At 42.0% G+C, this 18950-nt stretch overlaps 1 protein-coding gene across 1 annotated transcript; it reads right to left on the minus strand.

Moving 5' to 3' along the window:
- Window positions 1-609: 609 nt before the first annotated feature.
- On the minus strand, window positions 610-17163 carry LOC139649062 (claspin). The gene is made up of 24 exons (XM_071525365.1): window positions 16955-17163; window positions 15541-15658; window positions 14539-14969; window positions 13776-13928; window positions 13428-13493; window positions 12757-12829; window positions 12267-12369; window positions 11344-11942; window positions 10784-10972; window positions 9737-9897; window positions 9395-9600; window positions 9138-9190; window positions 8656-8849; window positions 7896-8436; window positions 7116-7176; window positions 6820-6907; window positions 6543-6679; window positions 5953-6114; window positions 5496-5617; window positions 4931-5067; window positions 4410-4530; window positions 3546-3622; window positions 2532-2693; window positions 610-1130 (listed from the first exon to the last, which is right to left on the minus strand). The coding sequence occupies exons 1-24, from the start codon at window positions 16979-16981 to the stop codon at window positions 1008-1010; spliced, it is 4104 nt and encodes a 1367-aa protein (XP_071381466.1). The 5' UTR covers window positions 16982-17163; the 3' UTR covers window positions 610-1007.
- Window positions 17164-18950: the final 1787 nt, after the last annotated feature.

Consider the following 18950-nt stretch of genomic DNA (forward strand, 5'->3'; position numbering starts at 1 on the left):
AAGAGTGAAAGTGGCAAAGACTGCAAAACACAATTTTCGCATTCAACTTTGCACTTTATCTACATAGCTGAAGCCACATGGATGGCTTCCTAAAATTACATTTAGTGATGCTCAACTTGTTTGAGATTCCAAGTTAAAGAACAAATGGATATTTGTTAGATATTTAAAAGAACAACAACTGTGCATCAAAAATCCTTAGCTCTGCTTTCAAGTTAAGGGAATTCTGAACATTGATTTTGTCTTCAAGCCAAAAGCGCAGCTAAAGTCAATTGTTCACATCATATATGCTTAATGTACATTGAACCTTGTCAGGAGCAGCCTGCAAGTTAACATGCAAAATGCTGAAGGCAATCTGTGGCGGTATAGTTGTACTCGTCATAGTCAATGTACTTAATACCCTTTGGTATTATGTACATTGATTTCTGGAAGGAAACATAAGCCACACCTGGGAAATAAACTCCTTTGCACAAATCCACATCATGCATGCTGCATACACACCGCTCTACCAACACTGTCAGGGGCAACTCTGCTCCCTGTCCGCGAAGAGACGATAGCAACGTCTTAAAATACACTTTTATTTACAATGTAAAACATACATTTAAATCCTCATACAAAAAAAAAAATCAAAACCATTAAAATCAAAAACCAAATCAATCCTATTTACAAGATAAAACATTTTCAAACAGACCCAAGCTGTCCAAATGGAGTCAAGTATGATGTGATAGAAGAATGCCTTTAATGGCATTACAGATTATGATTGAGACCCACATGCTGGACAGCAGCGTAACATGTGTAAGACAAAAGCTCACAAGGTAAAATCATCGGTGTCCTTTAGTTTTCCTTTTCAAGTCAAAGAAGGTAAACGCATAAACACGACCACCTTCTTTCATTTTAAAAGTCTAGTTGTCTGGTAAACTCTGGAATCCCATCAGCTGCTGTGGCCAGTGGTCCAAAAAGTTAGTTTCCTGGCCTGCTGCTGATTATCATTCAGTTTGTGTATTGCATGCTCAGTTCTCCAGGAAGCTGAAGATGCTCCTCTGGGGGCCTTTGGTCTGTCCACTGGGCTTATTCTCCCTACAGGCCCTCTTGGCTGCCGGGTTCACAGACTCCACTGGCCCCCTCTTCTTCATCTGAGGATCAAACACATCCACAGTTAAAGCCTTTTCATGCCAACAATGTTCTTTTTGTACAAAAAAAATAGAAAAGAAATGGAGCCACAGAAACAGATGAACACTGACTAGATGACTGCTTGCACACTGGAGTTGAAATGTTTGTGTGACGATTGAATGAATGAATGAATGAATTAATAAATGTGTTTGTTGAATTAATTTTAAACTGTTGATTTTTGTGACAGACACACCCTCTGATTATCTCTGCATTTAAATGTTGACACGTTTGCCTCGTGTTTTCACTTCAGAATGACATAACAACGTTTAAAAAAGAAACATTGGTAACACCAGTGTACCAACTTGTGTATGTATCTATGGAAACGTACTGCAAGTACACCAGCACACAGTACTGCAGGGACACAATGTTGCTACTGTGTTAGTACAACCAATTGCCTGTTTAACACGGGTTAAACACGGGTTTATCACATTTGATCAAGAGATATCATCATATTTCACACTGTGATTTTCAATAACATGGTGAGTGAGAAGATGTGTGGGGATTAGAAGGATAGAAGGAACAGTAAAATCCTGAAGAAAAAAAAAAGACAGAGACCTAAGAAAGGAAGTAAAAGACTAGAAAATCAGCTGTCAAGGGTGCCGAGGGAGTCTGGAGGAAAAATGAAAATCCACTAAAAATCTGTCAGTCAGTTTCTCCATAGCCTCTATCCACAATTTCACAACTATCCTCATTGATAAATCTCTTGAAATGAGCCAACACAACGCTCTTTGATGAACCATGTTTGGATAAAACTGCCCGGTTACAGACAGCTCGAGTTTTTGCCATCTGTACCCAAGTATGACATTTAACGTGAGTGATGTGGGCTTTGGCTCCACCTAGTGTCATAAATTTAAAACTACATGTCACAATGACTAAATTCATCCATCAGACTCAGATGACTTTCACACTGAGCAGACACGCCAGGCTCTGTGGCAAGACTCCCACTGTTCTAAAATAAGCATTAGAGAAAAAAGTACTTCCTAAAGAGACATGACAAACTTTTTGAACGCCGTTTTCAAAGACTGGATCAGGGGCAGAGCAGGAAATAAACCTTTTTGTCCACTGGCCAAAGTGGCTAGTAGTAAATCTCACTTTCACTATTTTACAAGCTAAGGAAATATTTAATAGAACAGCTAAACAGCCAAACGGACACATACTGTACACAATTTAGATGTTTTGTGATACACTGGACTGCTGAGGAGATGATTTGAAGTCAGCAGGGTCAACCGTCCCATCAGCCTCTTTTTTTTTTTAGATCAATAGGCCTATCAGTAGGCCTATTGCCGTAACGGAACAAACAATAATGATACTACAAATTTGTTTAGTGGAAAAAACAGTCTACCTCTAACATCACCTTCACGCACCTGTTTCTGAGGAGCATCTGAGGTTTGGCTGTCCTTCTCAGGCGACAGCGTTTGAAAGAGGAAGCCCCGGCTGTTTCTGGGCGCCAGCGGGTTTCCCTCCGAGATCGACGCCAACTTCTGCAGGACGGAGCGAGGCTGACTCAGCAGAGATCCCCTCCTCACCTGGAAGGCAGAGCTCAGAGGTTAAGCAGAGCTCTATAAAGCTTAGAGCTCAGAGAGCTTGTACAGAGATCCTATAATGAGCTTTGTTGGTTGGACATCTCTAGCCTCCACCTACACCATTTTGGACCCTTTCCAATAAGATGTTGTTTTAATACAGCTAACTATAGGGCAGGAAACTAACCTCTTTGTTCACCAGCCACAGCAGTTGGTCCATCCCAAAATTTCAACAGACACTTTCATCACTACAACAGCCAGCTGGATTCTTACACCTTCAAGTGATGGCTGGCTGTCGGCCAAATTGGCTGGTAGAGTAGACAAACTTAGCAGCATTTGGCTGGTGGTAATATCCGACTTTGGCTAGGTATTCAAAATGTTAAATCAAATCAAATCATAGTCATATTGACCCAGGTAAAATGTCACATCTGGCTTCAAACTCTGCTGTAGCTAAAGATATATTTTTGCATAGTAACAGATAGAATCTGGCTTCATGTCTTGACTTGGCCTGCTGCCTCAAGAAAAGGTGAAGGAAAGATATTTTAAGTCAGATTCTACTTGTTTGCACAACTACAAAAAATCTTTTGGCAAGAGCAACCTTGCGAACCTCAAAGCCAAGTGTACAAATAGCTTCTCTTGTTGACTGCCTTTACTAGAATAAAGTTTAAACTGAAGTCATAATAGTGTAAGAATTTCAGTACAATTGGTAGTTGCATAGATATGACAGGAACAACAAAAAGCAGCAGAAAATAATGATAGAAAAGCAAATGAACATGAGATTCTCAATTAAAATGAATGGGAGTGTTTTTCCCCCTCTCATATAAAACATTCACAAGGTGTCCAGTGACATTGACGGACCTGTGAGTGCTGCGAGGGTCTCTGGAACGGATTGAGAGACGATACCTTCTTCTCAGGCTGAGGTGCCACAGGAGGCTCTGGGTTGGAAAAAAGAACAAAAAAACATAATGTGAAACCAGTGAAACCACTGCAGTGAGACAATTTCCCAATGACATTTCGATGCCTTAAACTGTAACACAAGATATAGAAAAACAATCTGCTATCCAAAATCCAAGTGTAGATGCATGCTTCATTTTATGATTTCTCTGTCTATCTATTGATCTGTATATATAAATAATATAGGCCTATATCCATCTTTGTTTAACTGTGGAGGGTAAAACAACCACGCACAAACGCTCAGCCCTCACGCCTTCAGTTTCCAAGTATAATGGTACAGAGAATTAAGAAGAGACCAAGATATCTAGCAATAATATAATCCCTTTAGACTTGACTAATGGCCTGTTGTAGAAACCATAGAAACAGCCCCTTCTACTGAGACATTTAGATCTGAGGATGTCAAGTGTCCAGCAAAAAGCAGAAAACTCACATGAATACATTATATAGTGCTGCTCCCCTGTCGAGTTTATATACATTTGCAGCAACAGAAGAGCCAGGGAATTTGAATGAATACAATGACTTTTGGGAAATAAGCTCTTTCAGCAGCTTACAAGGATTGCTTACAAGTGATTTCACCTCTGTTCCTAGTTTTGTTTGCTACAATACATGCCAGCACTTTAGTAAAATCAATTGTGGCTTTATCTCCAAAGCACTGTAGCAGCCATCAGTCTTCTCAACTCACAACGTTAAGATGATCAGAGAGCTTATTTGACAGAAAGATGGCTTTTTTTTTTTTTTTAAGGTCAAGGGAATTCATTTCAAACTAACCTTTCCTCTGTAGAGTCTTGGCAGTGAGTTTCTTGGCCAGCTTCATAAACTGGCTATCTTCCTCTCCAATCTTCTCATCGTCAGCGTCCATGTCTTCCCCCTTCTTGGCTTTCTGTTCAGACTGGGAAACGAGACAGACAGAGGAATGAAGACAGATTAACAACACTTCCTGACTAAAGAGGGTCATGAGACAACCGCAGTCTTGCATGGACACACTCTTTGTCTATGTATGTAGACTGTTTACAGAGATTACCATCTGAGATTACCATGGCAGCATGAAAGCGACCAAATGAAAAATCCTAGTGCTTTTTCACACATTATTGTGATTACATAAAAGGGAACATGCTTTTTTTTACATAATTTCTTTTTCGCACTTTTTTTTTTTTGGTGGGGAATGCTTCTGCTGAATGATTTCCTCCAAAAGTCAAGTTGACATCTAGGCCAAGGATGTTTGGGCTCTTGCAATTAGGAAATCCTAATAATAAATATTGTGATTTGATAATTCGCAAACCCGTTCGTACCTGTTCTCTGAGCCACTGCTCTCTCTCCAATCTCTCCTTCCTCCTCTGCACCTCAGTCTGGTCCACGTCTTCCTCATCCTCCTCTCCTTCACCTTCTCCACCCTCTGCTCCCATCCTGTCCAAGTCAAAACCATCGTCTGGGGGACAGAAATCAGTAACTGGTTGGTGGGAGCAATATCTTAGAGGCATTTAGTAAAGTTTGTAGCATCTAAACCAAAGAAATTGATGGATTCAATCATCCAATTTCCTCAGTAGACAGCAAAATGCATGTCAAAAAATAACTTTGAATAATAAATAACTTAAAATCTAAGTCACATTACTACTCTTTGTGAGGAACCAATAGAAACTTGCTCATGACCAATTTTGCATTCTGAAGTATTATTTAAGAACCACTGTCCCAGGTCAAGTCCACTCAAATTCTAAATTCAGAATTCTGCATTATATACATCATACACTTTCTTTCACTGTCGAATAAACATGTACACATACCCAGTGAATGAAAAACATGTACTAGCATTTGGCTGGTGGCTGGTATATTAATTTCCCACCCTGTAATGTTACATACCCATGTTCTTCCAGCGGAAGCGGCGAGCTCGTCCCGGACCATCGGAGTGCAGGTCGCCGTCGGCCAGGTAACGCTCCTGGTACAGCCTCAGACGACGCTTGTCATCATCCAGTACCTGCTTCCTGTAGGAACAATGACAGAGGGGGGGGGGGGGGTCCAATTGTTTCAAAATTGTCATCTCTGAGTTTAATACTATCAATTACAGTGATAGCCTATCCATCTTTTGTTATTATTTCAGCATATTTCAAAGTCTTCCTCTTAGGGTTGGAGCAACAGTGGAGGAGAATTGGCGCAATGGCTCCATGTGTAATTGTGATGTGTTTTTAGTCAATATTGTTTACGAAAGATTCAAACATTTTCTTTCAGTTATGAAAGTGGTGGAATATCATGAGAACAGGTTACTCAATCTTACAAAAAATCAAATGATAAAGACAGCGTAGGATCAGCTGCTACTCACATGTGGATCTTGTTGACCTGGTCCTGCAGCTCTTCGTCAGACGGAAGCTCATCGAGAGGCTCCTCTTCCTCGTACTCGCTCCCTCCGTCACCCTCCTCATCGTCGCTGCCCAAGTCGCTGCCTGACAGCTCAGCCTCCGAGTCCACGTAGTCGGCCATGCGCCTGTGGATGAAAGCATGGAAGAAACAGCTGAAACATGTGCTATGTGTTGGATTTTTGAATTGATATATCATTATGAAATTGGCTGCAGGGCCACGTTCCAATACTGTTGAATACTGAATAGTCCTAATGATCTGCGGTGCGTTATCATGTGGTCTAACTTCCTCAAGGAGGTCTCAATTTCCTGTAAAACCTCAATGGTCCCTGCTGTTAGTCGCTCAGTCACATAAAATATTAGCAGCTTACAGTGGCAATCATATTCATGTAAAATTATCTAAAGGATTCCATTTTCCATTAGGTCGGGACATTATGCAAACCCAGTAACACAAACTCTGCCCAGACAAGAAGCTTCAAGAATACTTTTGATGCTTGGAAAAGCCAAGTGAACAACCAGAAAACCCAATATTTAGGATATCTGGTCCCTTCTCCACTTACATTCTTTCTTCTTCTTCTTCTGCTTAAACCGGTGGGGCGCAAACAAAGCCTGCATCTCCTCTTCCTCCACCTCGTTCTGCTCCTCTTCCTCATCGGCATCTGGCTCATCCTCCTCTCCATCTTCATTGTCCTCCTAAAAAGCCAAAATTGTGTCACGTCATTTGCACCATACAGACAAACATGTATGTAATGTAGCCTATACATTTCAGTGGCAAGTATGTACTCAAACCAAGACAAACAGGCACACAGGCGCACACACACACACACTCTTACCTGTTCACTCTGGCTTTCCACATCTGACAGAAGTCGGAACCCACAGTCCTCTTCCTCCTCCTGCTCTTCCTCCACAGGTTTCTTCTTACTAAACACAGAAAAATCACCATGGAAATAAATATTCCAATTCCTAGGTAAATATTTTGATTCCCTTTGTAAAGGGCCTGAGGTAATGAGTGAAAGAAATGAGAGTTTGTCTACAAAACACGAAATCATGAAACAAAAACAAAACACTGACCAATAGCCTCTCTATTGATTTCTCATTTTAGATGCCATACTGTTTCAGATCTTTGTACCTGTGTTGTGCAGGCGAAGCCACGTGAGTAGGACTTGAAATCGGCCGCAAGGGAGACGCGTCTAAATATTTTAAGACAGAGGGAGGAGAAAAAATATGATAAACATGCACATCAAAGCACAATCTTATGAAAATTTAATTCCACAAGATGCATAAAGAAAATGAAATTAATTTAAATCATACAGAATCCCACAGAAATACATACATGCACAGCAGGGTGATAACATAAAATGTTATCACTATAGAACACTATATCACTATATCATATTATCTTTTTATGGCGATAGAAAACTGAAAAAATGAGCACATGTGCAACTTGAGATTCAAAGCAGGGAGTGGTATTTTCAACACAAAAGGTGCAGCCTGTGTGTCGTTTTCAAGGATGTAAACAAAAACTGGACAAACTGTCATTACAGCTAAGACCCTTCAATTTCCTGTTGCCAACGTTATCAGTCAGTTGTTCTCAAGTAATCTTTTATTTTCTTCTTCAGTCTCACCACAACAAGAAGAATTATGGTTTCTTACTGTCTGCTTTTCAAAAACAAGTAAATATTGGAAATGAGTTTTAAATGTCTTGACAGATAACATAACAGTTAGCCAGGCATATCTCCAGTGCTGACGAGGAGTCTGAAAAATGTATTTAGTAATTGGTGGGTGACTTTCGTTGTTTTTTATGCTCACAAATCATGCTCCTAAATTCATCTCCTGTGCTCCTACATTTTTAAAATTAAAAGTGCACGTGCTCCTCAGGAAAAAAAAAACAGACTGCACACTCCCTTACCTGGACTAGGGAACTTGCCCGAACACAGCCCCAGCAGCTGATCCATGTTATTATAACTATCTTCATCCTGTCCTCCCTCCTTCTCCTCCGGTTCCGTCTGCTCCTCTCCAGCCTGTGTTGTTGGGAATGCTCCTGAGCACAACCCAAGCAGCTCATCCTCCTGTGTCGCCCCGAGGCCTCCCGCCCTCCCCCCCGCCCGCCCAGAGACGCTCACTCCTGTCCCAAACACACCCGAACACAACCCTAAAAGCTCCCCCATGTTGGCGTCCATTGCATTCTCATCTAGACTGTCCAGGATCAGCTGTCTCTTGTGGGACTGAGGCGCACCGGGCCGAGGCCCCACGTTGAGGAAGCCGTCCGCGTCAAGTAACTGGGAATGGGTATCGTCCTCCAGGGAGAAGCGACCTTGGGAGTCTCCTCCAGGGCCAGCAGCCGCCCCACCCAGGGGCCCAGAGTCAGCACCCGGGGAAGGAGGAGCGTACAGGTCCTGGGAGTCCTCGACAGGCAGGGACAGAGAGGGCTCCGAGAGTTTGCCTGAGCTCTGATGGACAGACAAATCAAACAAATCAATCCACTACATCCTGAAGCGAAAACAAACATTCACAGTATATATAAATATCATGAAGTACAGCTGTTACAATTTTGTGGTGGATGCTGTCTATATTACTTCTCATAGGCTGCAAACAACTGTTTTTCCTCTCCTGTCTTAATGATTTTACTAACAATCTTATTGCACTGAAATATCCTCCATCAGTCTCACCTTCGAGGCGGAGCCGAGGAAGCTGGGCCTGAAGAAGCAGGGGGAAGGGGAGCGGAACATGGAGGAGTTGGACACGCCTCTTCCTGTGGAGCGCTGGTGATTGACAGGCTGGTAGGAGGGGATCATGGAACCCACCAACTCAAAGCTACTGTTGTGGCTGTTGTCCTTCACCAGGGACAGAGAGTCTTCCTCTTCTGGAGACGGGGATAGGAGAGAGGAAAAAAAGATGAGTTTGTGTGATCTTGCCAATATACTTCTTAAAATTGAAACTAAAAAGAGAAATTGTAGTGTTGTGTGTGCCTGTGTGTGACATTTGCCTCTCATTGAAATAAGAAGGAATGTCACTACAAACATTGTTATTGTGCTTGAGGCATTTTCCACATTAATAACAAATGATAACAATATATTAGTCTGTTTTGATAACTACCAAGTAATGACACTGATGATAATAATTTTGAACAGAGATCCTTCACTCTACTCACCCATCTTATTACTGCTGTCCTGCCCCGAGGGACCCGTCCTTCTCACACCATCACTACAGAGGGAGAGCAAATCAATGCACATTCAGCTTCACCAGCAATACACAAAGAAGAAAATCAAAATTGACCAACATTGGGTGAGGGAAATAGAATTTTCAAGTCAGTTTTACAATTTCTTTTTTTTTTAAGTTTCTGCTCTAGAGTCAATTTCCAAAGTTCTCACAGATATTACAGTAAACACAGGGAGGACACACACTGACCCGGTGCGAGAGCAGGAGTTGCCGGCAAAGAGCATGAGCGTGCCGTCTGTGTTGAGGAGGTCGAGCGGAGGCGAGGGTCCCTTCAGTACCGCAGGAGACGGGCTCCTGATACTCTGGGCCACACTGCTTTCCTCCTCCTCTTCATCTTCTTGCCGCTCCTCTTCTTCCTCCTCACCATCATCACCTCCCAGTAAGTCATCTAGACCCTGGAGGAGTGAAGGATAGAAGTGATTTGAGTACAAGGAGATAAAGAAAAAGTAGGTGACAAAAGCACACAATCCAATTTGATTACTTCGGTGCTACAGAGAATACCCAAAAGCAGCAACAAACAAACCCTCTCACCTCTTCTCCCTCAGACTCATCTGTCATATCTTCCTCCTCCTCCTCTTCCCCACAGTCTTCATTGTCGAGGCGGTGCAGGGCGGCCTTGCGTGCCCTCTCCTCCTGTCTCCGCAGGGCCATCGCTTGCTGCAGACGCTGCTTCAGTGTCAGCAGCTTCTCTCCTACAGAAAGAAGGGCAACCAGGGAAGCTTAGAGTCTGGGCAGCGTTTCTTTTTTTTTTTTTTTTAACTGTGCCTCCCCACATGTAAATACAACAAAAATCCATGTTCTGCTCAACCTGATAAATAGCCAAAATAAATAACAATTTCATTACAGCACAATTATCCATAGATCATGACGTAAACAGCAAAATAAGAGCCACTCTTAAACTGCAACACTGAACTAAACCTGCGATGAACTAGGGACTGAAGCTAGATCCTAGATGAAAAATGACCCCCCCCCCAAAAAAAAAAACATTCTACAAAAAAAGAAAATAACAAAAGATTTACTCAGTGATGTAATTTTGACAAAACAATTGAGAAATAATCAAGGAATTTTGCCAGCTTTGGGTGCAAACGTGTTTAAATGTGTGTGCACTCATGTGTCCGAGTATTCCTGTGGCTCTGCATGCCCGGATTCTCACCACGGCCCTGATATAAAATTCCATGATTTTTCGATCACTTTCCATAACCAAGTCGGCACATTTCTTTGATCTAAAAATTGTATTCCTTCATGGTTTCTTAATGTTTCTAAAAGGGTACACAGTCTGGTTTCCACTACAGTTGGGTTTGCTGTGGAGAAGTGGCCATAAAATGTATAAAAACACCCTACAATAACCATCTAATTCGATGAATGTGTGAAACAAGTTGTAAAATACATTCTGGTATATTCCTGTAAAGTAATCCATTTGTAAAATACTGTGATATTCCCCAGCTTCCACAGAGAATTTATCAAATTCCCTGACTCTCCCTGTCTGGAATACACCTCTCAAAATTCCATGATATTCCAGAAACTCCATGACCAGTGGGAACCCTGGCATGTATGTGCATGTCGTGGGTGGATCTGTACCAGGTTTGGTGGCCGCTGGCTCGTCCGCCCCGTCTTTAACAGTGACAGTGACCGACTCAGCGTGCAACTCTTCCTGGCCAGAAGGGGTGCTGTCTTTGCGAATGATGCTGAGCTGCATGGTGCGCTCTCCCTGGGGACGAACCAGGGGCTGGACGTGACGAAGGTAACGCTCCTTCAGGGCCTCCACACCTGTAGAGAGGAAAGACAAAGAGCTAATACCAGACCTCGGTTGAATAGTAGTGGGTTTTACCACAAGGAGGCAATGGTAAGCTGTCAGTATATTACACTGATGTTCAAATAGTTTTCTGATTGTCTAAACTTTCTGGCACTCGTACTGCACAATGTTGCAAACACCACCCATCTGGGACCAAAGCTATAACAGCAAGCCTTTCAATGTGTTTGCAAAGACTGTTTGATGCAGGTCCAATTAATACTGATTAAATAGATTTTTGTTGTGATTTGCAGACAGTAATAACAGATGACACATTCTTATTCTTGATCTCTTTTCTGATTTCTGGCGTCTTAAGTGTGCTGAAATGCCAAAATGAATCTCCTCTCACCAGGGTTGAGCTCCAGGTGAACAAAGGCTCCGTCATCAGCGCACAGTTTGGCGACAGGTGGAGGGTCCAGCCCCAGCTCCCTTAGTCTGGCCAATTTGTCCTTCTTGGGCTTGGTGGGGCCCTGAGCTACCGGCCCCACACCAGATGGATCTGTACTCCCGGACTGGGGAGCTGGAGGCTGAACCAAAGCCCCAGTTCCAGCCTCTGCTTGCTGGGCTTGAGAATCAGGCAAGACCGCAGTCTCGTTTTGCCCTAGGAGAGCAGGAGAGATTTCTTCCTCGGAGCCAGAAGCAGCTTTGACTTCTACTCCATCTGTAGTCATTGACTCCTGGAGACTCTCGGACAGGTAAAGCATCGGCCCGGACTCCTGGTTGGGGTCCAGGGTTGCGGGTGGTTCTCTGGCCTGGTTGAGGCTCTCCTGCTGTGGGGACGAGGTGGCGGCGGGCTGAGGTATGGTCTGGATGTGGGCGGATGAGAGATCCAGAGAAGGGGAAGAGTCCTGCTCTGCGGACGGCTGCTGGGGCTCACTGGGCGGGTTGGCGGGAGGTGGAGGAGGAGCTGGTGACGCCTCCAGTATCATGGCTGAATACCTGGCAGATCTGACAGACGTAGAAAGGTGAACATCTAGTTTGTGCCGGTTATTATTATGGCAGGCACAAAACCTTTTGATCAATCTGTTGTTGTGTGTGTATGGCAGAGTAAATGCATAATTAGTCAAAATTGTATATATGTACGTTTCAATTACAAACCTCAGCGTCCTCCTTTAAAAACACACTTTTATATGATTGCTTTCTCTTAACTTTTTTGATATCCTCTAACAGCTGGTGATTTTTGGAATCCATCAGCCACTGCGGCCGGTGGATGACAATTCCTACCCTGATGTATGTGTGTATACTAGTATGTAGTCATGTGTGCGTCTTTACTTCAGCAATGCCATGGCAGGACCCTCCGGCCTGGCTCTCTTCTTAAAGAACTGGTCAAGGGTCTTAGGCTGAGGGATGTGGTAGGGCAGGCCGAGGGTAGACTCTGCAGAAAGAGGGGAAGAATGTGTACTTGAAAAAAACATACAACCTTAAAACCGATGAAAAGGTATCAGTTTGTAAGCATAGGTCATAGGTAGCTATGGCAATAGTCTTTAATTTTACTTTCATTCCAGCAATCATTTCCTTTTTGAATAAAACTCTTCATATTTAATGAATATGTCAATAGAAAGAAAACGAGACAATAAACCTGGCAGTGTGTGTCCATGTAATGACATGTTGATGAACCGAACATTACAAGTCAAGATCCAAGGGGAAAACTAAAACATCTCTAAGTTGAAGTGGCAAGGACAAATTAGCAATAGTTGTCAGAGAAAAGGACACATCATAGTGACACATAGAAAAACAATGAAAGGGTGTCTTGAAAACTGACCTCTGACCAGCCTCTGGCTCTCGCTGTGGAGCTGCTTCATGGCCTCTTTGCTGGCACGTGCAGCTTTCCTCTCCTGAGAGGACAAGTTGAAAATGACATGGCATTGTTTTTTGGTTTGTGTAACCTTTATATATGGAGTTAATTAAAAAATAACAGACAATTATTTGGAATCATAAGTCACCTAGTCATGTTTCCAGTATGTCTCAGTATGTTCATATTGTTGCACATCTTCCAGCCATTCATTGACTAAACAAATAATTAAGACTGCATGTGACAGAAATATTTTTTCCGGAATGATTTTCTTATTGTGGTTGCAACCAGACTTGCGATAAATGTGGACACAACATATTCTGCTTACATTTATCAGAGCTTAAAAATGTGTTAGCAGGGAGGATGGGATACTAATGCTTAGGATATGGTCTGCGTTTGAATAAATTGAAAGTTTAGACACAACTTCATTTCTATGGATTCTTGATTTGTTTAGAAAACACCTTGACCACTTAAAAATGGCAGTTTAAAATTTGCTGCTGTCAATATTGTGCTTTAGATATATTTTCGATTACTTGTCCACTCCTGTAACAACTAAAATTTTCACCAAGCAGCTCTGGCCTTCTTATCCCAACAGTACCGACAAGAGCCTAGTCAATGAAACTCAGTCTTGAATTGCATACCACACGCTGGTGTTTCTGTGGCGCCTCTTCATCTTCCTCTTCCTCCTCATCATCCAGAAGAGGTTCCTGGAGGAAGAATTAACGCTGATCAACATCAGGACTTATCTACCAACACCAGCAATACCTCATGCTTTTCTCACTGCATCTGGCCAAACTTTAAGATATGTTAATGTAATATTGTGCACCAAACAGTTGAGCATGGTGATTTTCATAAGACACTTTGTTATGAAAAGTGCTATGTAAATATAGTGGTTGTTATGATTTCAAAACAAACTAAAATATATACCAATTAACATGAAATAATTGATTGAAGGAGCCGTGCCAACTGCGTTTTTTTTTTTTTTTAACCTTGTGTTTTTTGGCCTTCTGTTTGACAGCAGCTCTGATGGCATCCAGAGACTCTTCCTCCTCCTCCTCATCATCATCCAGACCAGCGTCAAACAGGTCTGTGTCGCCTAGCAGACAGCCGCTGTCATTCAGAGCCCGAGGCAGAGGGGTGTCCTGGAGAAATTTATATAAAGTGCTCTTTAATTATGCAAAGCTTAATGTAATCCACATGTCAAACACTTTGTTGTTCCATTTAACACAGTCGCTCTGTAAGGCTGTGTAGCATTTAACTAGTAGCTTCACGTGTCCTTTGAGAAAGTACGACTGCTTCCAATTTACATGTAAAAGACTTAATTTGACACATTGTAGATAGTTTCTGCTGTTTCAATTTCAAAATTCAATACTTCCACACCATAAATCCTTAATTTGATTGGAAGATTTTGGTATTCAGTATGATTTAGGCAGATCGTCATCTTGCCCCTACAAACCCTGCCAGATCACTCTTTAGATGAACATTATTCTTCACAGCAACAAATATCAGAATATGTGCAATGACAAGGATCTAAAACCACGGAAAATGTGAAGTTGTACGTACATTACAACAATATCTTTCCATACTTTTCTAAACTTCTTGTGCAATTTCTGAACTTATCAAGACCTAGAACTTACCAAATTCTTTTTCTATACATTTCCAGCTTTTCCAGACTTGTGTAGGAACCCTGATTCTACTATGTGCTGGCAGAGCAAAAAATAGAAAAAAAAGAGAAGGTAAATCTATACAAACCTCATTTGTTTCAGGAAACCTCTCTTTCTTCTTCAGTTTCTCCACTGCTTTGCTACGCTTCTCCTTTTTCTCACGATGCCTCTGGCTCTTCTCCCTCTTCTTCCCTTCCTTCTTTGATTTCACATCCTTTTTCACCTCCTCCTGCTGCTCCTTCACTTCTCCACCTTTCTCTGGCTCAGCTTCACTCTCCTCGCTGTCGATGGGAGCACGGGCTATTCTCTTGCTCTTCTGCGCTCCTTTCTTTTTCCTCTCATCCTTCTCTTCTACCTCTCCGGTCTCCATCTCATCTCCACTGGACGCAGATAAGACCAGCGCGTCGGCCATTTCTACGCTGTTGTCGCCAGCCGCCTCCTCTTCCTCGCTGTCGCTGTCTCTAAGGGCCTTGCGACGAGGTTTCCTGTGAACTGTGATGTCCTCATCATCATCAGAATCTGGAAAACAAATAAGCATTTAGAAACAGTCTTCCAGCACAATGATTCTCTAAAGTAAATTGGAAACTCTTTCAATTTAGTGAGGTGGAATTACACAACGGAGGAGGTAAAGTGTGGTACACAGTGAGAGGATGCAGAATATGAATACGCATGCACACACACACACACACACACAAACATACATACAGAAACACTTCTAACCTATCTTATGCTCTGCATTGTGTTTGTAGGTTCTTGTTTTGGGCTCCATTATCACTCTAACATTGATATTGCTTTACTCTCTTCTTGTTACTTTCTTTATTGTTCTGTCTGTGTCTGCATAAAGTGTACTGTAACACTTCTGTGTAAAATGCACTTCGAATAAGTTGGATTCTTCAGAATAATATTATCATCTTGTAGCGAAAGAATCCTCACAATCAGATGCTCTCTCGTGATTCCCACCCCTGTTCTGTGAGAATATGCAGACAAATGCAACAAAGTCAGTTCAATCAAATTTAACAGAGGTTAGTGCTAATGGCTTCCTCATTTACACAGGCAAACTGTAAACGGCTCTACTGTTGTGTTACTTCACCTGGAGGCTCGTCTCTATTGTTAGTTGTCTCTGTCGCCATCTCCTCCGTTGGAGAGCCCATTCCGCTGTCCGAATCGCTCTCTGTTGCTGTCTGGACCACTGCTGGGAGCCCCTCCGCCTGTTTAAAATAAGACGACATAGATTCCACCCATCATGCACAGTAACCAGTGTCACTTATACTAGGGAGCTACTCCTAACCGTTTAGATAAGGGGTTATTAAACTTTTTCTGCCCAGGAACTAAAGTGTGAAAATTTCATTTCACTCAGAAATCCAGCCAGTACAGGAAATTGCCTCCAGCGACCAACCAAATATTGCTGAAGCTTTGGCTGTGGCTTGTCAGTATTGTATTGTCTATCTTATTCTACCCTAAAAACCCATGTGGCAAAACGAAAGTGCCTGATGAATTTGGGGATTTGTCAGCCACTGTGGCCTGTAGACAAAATTGTTTCCATCTCCGGATCCAGTCTCATCAAAACATACTAGGGCTGTTGTGATGCGGGGAGACAACAGAAACAAGCCTGCAACCATTTCAGACCATAACCCTGAGAAACACTGAATCACGGATTGTCATCCTGTTGAAATTACAGTTAGTGTTTTTCCACTTTACCAAAAAAGGGAGGCCACTGATGTGAGCTCTGCTGCCTGCTCACTGAGGAAATATAATTCACCCTTCATCTAGCTAAAGCACAAATTAGCTAATGTTCAGACTACTTTAGTGCCCTGTACCCAGAGTTATTGATGCAATCTGATGATACTGAAAGGGCTGGATTATTATCATGTTGAAAGTAGCACAATAACCTACCGTTGATAGCTGCAGCTATCTCCGGTAAGTAGCTTCTAGGACAACTACAACATGTTTTTATATTTGTCAGAAACGATGCAGAAAAACGTGATGCAAAGACAAAGTGATGCATGGAGGTCGTTTGTGTAACGTTAGGTAATAGAGCCAGATGGCTGTAACGTTAAATTAGTGGCGCCTTGCAATACCAAACAATGAATGAGCACCCAAGTTAGCTAGCGATAGCTTGCTTTCAACCTCTGTAGTTTAGTTAACGTTAACTTTTATTAAGCAAACCTTGCCAGTAAAGTTAACTAAAACCAGTTCCATTACTCTGGAAGAAGGCGCTTAATTTCACAATCCATTCAGATATTACTCTATTTTAAGAGTGTTCAGTAAAGTCAAAAGGCTAACGTTACATTTCATCAATGTGACCAGGCCAATTCGACAACCACCATCCAAGCTGGCTAACTACCTAACCTAGCAAGCTAAGCGGCTAACGATAGCTGCAATGAGCAACTTTTAGTTTTCAAATACTGCAAGTCTAGCAAAGCCTAAATTATAACAGATAACTTACACATATGTCAGCAAGTTAATTTCACGTTAAAAGTCATAACTAACAAGCATTTTCTCACCTGTTGCTGAGATACGACTAGGCTCATCTTTGTCCGCCAGTTAGTTTACGCCGTTTTGTAAAGGAAACCTGGGGAGACGACGCTTCATCAACTCTTGGCAACCACAACGGACGAAAAAACTAAATGCTGTAGTAAATGCCTGTGTGGCAAATTCTATTTTACTCTTTTAAATCGCATTTAGATAGCGGTTAGCTGGTCGGTTCCCCTTCCTCCCGCCTGTTCTGTACACCGAATAGAATTTTTTGAGCTTTCGCGCGCCGTGACAGCTGGTCGTAGCTTTTCGTCACCGAGGTGTCAATCGCTCTCGTTTCACTTTCCCATTGGTCGATTAGGAAAGTTTGTACCCGCCCACCATGACGGTAGCGCAATGCTTTATACACCGGGAATGCCTGGGTGGGCGGGGGCGAGGGTTTCCCGGATTGTGACCAAAGACCACACACGCACACGCACACACACCACACACACACACACACACACACACACAGTCTTTCAATAGTTGAGGCAACATTCAAGTGGAGGTAATCTGTGATTCTCTGGAAAGAAAGAGGAAGAAAGGAAGAAAGAAAGAAAGAAAGAAAGAAAGAAAGTTTAAACTTCAATAAAGTCAATCATTCTATACAAATTCAGAAAACAGAATTTAAATTCAGTCATTTGGTGGAAAAAGACTTTAGAAACCTTTTAAGTCATCAAAGTACACGTCAAAGTCAAGTCTCAAGTCACCAGACCCCAAGTCAAGTCAAGTCTCAAGTCTTCTCTTCATGCATCAAGTCTCGCAATTAAAATTGTGACTCGAGTCTGACTCAAGTCTAATTTATGTAACTCAAATACCTATGTTGTGAGTCTTCAACAACATATCCCTGTGTGAAAACTACAAGACCCTCTTAACCCATAGAACATTGTGTATGAAGATCCCTATTGGGTGAAAGGTTGGAAACAAAACAGACTCCCATGCACTGTTAATGAACTTGTTGATAGGAGGTTGATACTATTATTACTAGGTTTTCTGATTCTGGTTGACACTCTTCCCCAAACAAGAACACAATAAGCTGCTATCTCAAGACAATTGATTACATAGCCTATGTTTATGATATGAAAAATAATGAGAAAGACAGAGAGAGTTTGATACAGGGTGAACTATACTGAATGTTCAGGACTACGGTGGAAGTAAAGAGAGTATTGCGCCATAAATGTTAACCAGCCTCTCTCTTATGTTTGTGAGAGAGGGGGTGGTTAAGGTCAACACTGTAGTATACGGGACAATGATCTCTTTCACAAACACACACACACACACCAACATTCAGAGTAAAACACAGCATGACTTACCCTGTAAATATAATAAGACCTGGTTTTCATTGTACACAGCATGCAGCGGCAGACAGACAACAGGTCTGGTCTGGGAGCTAGTAATTAATATTTTATCTCTGTGCATCTCTGTGTATTGTTATTATCAGTAATCCAGTAGATGAAGGCTACCTTGGGGGATTTTTTTTTCTCCAAACAGGGCATATTTCTGTACACTCTTGGCATACGAGTTGGCACATGACACTTTTTGTGTATGTGTGCCTCCTCCATGTTCTGACAATGACAATGATATTGAAAACAGACCAGCTTTCAATATCAGTTTTATTAACATATCCAAATTGGCACATTATAAGATAAGATAAGATGGTGGACACTTTATTAATCCCCTTGGGGAAATTCAGGTGCCACAGCAGCAACTGGCAGAACAGTACTAAGGAAAAACAAGTACAAGAAGATAATAAAAGAGAAGAGGTACTAAGATAAAAAAAAATTGTGGTAATGTACATAATATAAAAACTATAGAGACAGTGCATTTGTCACCTGAATCTTCATACTGTTGACAAGGTGTATAGTTTGTTCTTTGTTTTTTTCCCCCAGTGCACATCTACATACCTGACACTTCTGCATAGCATGTATAATTGCTGTAAATTCACTTATCTGTTTTCTTCATATTCCCATAGTCTTCTCATTGTTA

The sequence above is a fragment of the Centroberyx affinis genome, unplaced genomic scaffold, assembly GCF_046629955.1.
Source record: "Centroberyx affinis isolate AG114_WGS23_722 - 3 ecotype Tasmania unplaced genomic scaffold, CSIRO-AGI_Caff_v1 ptg001289l_1, whole genome shotgun sequence".
Lineage (NCBI taxonomy): Eukaryota > Metazoa > Chordata > Actinopteri > Beryciformes > Berycidae > Centroberyx > Centroberyx affinis.

Bases quoted from the DNA above. Each gene is read 5' to 3' on its own strand.
- LOC139649062 (XM_071525365.1), bottom strand. From the start codon at position 16,981: ATGAGCCTAGTCGTATCTCAGCAACAG. The intron at 7,177-7,895 runs GTAAGGGAGTGT...TAAAATATTTAG, and splicing joins GGGCAAGTTCCCTAGTCCAG to ACGCGTCTCCCTTGCGGCCG. The intron at 5,618-5,952 runs GTGAGTAGCAGC...TTGTTCCTACAG, and splicing joins CAGGTCAACAAGATCCACAT to GAAGCAGGTACTGGATGATG.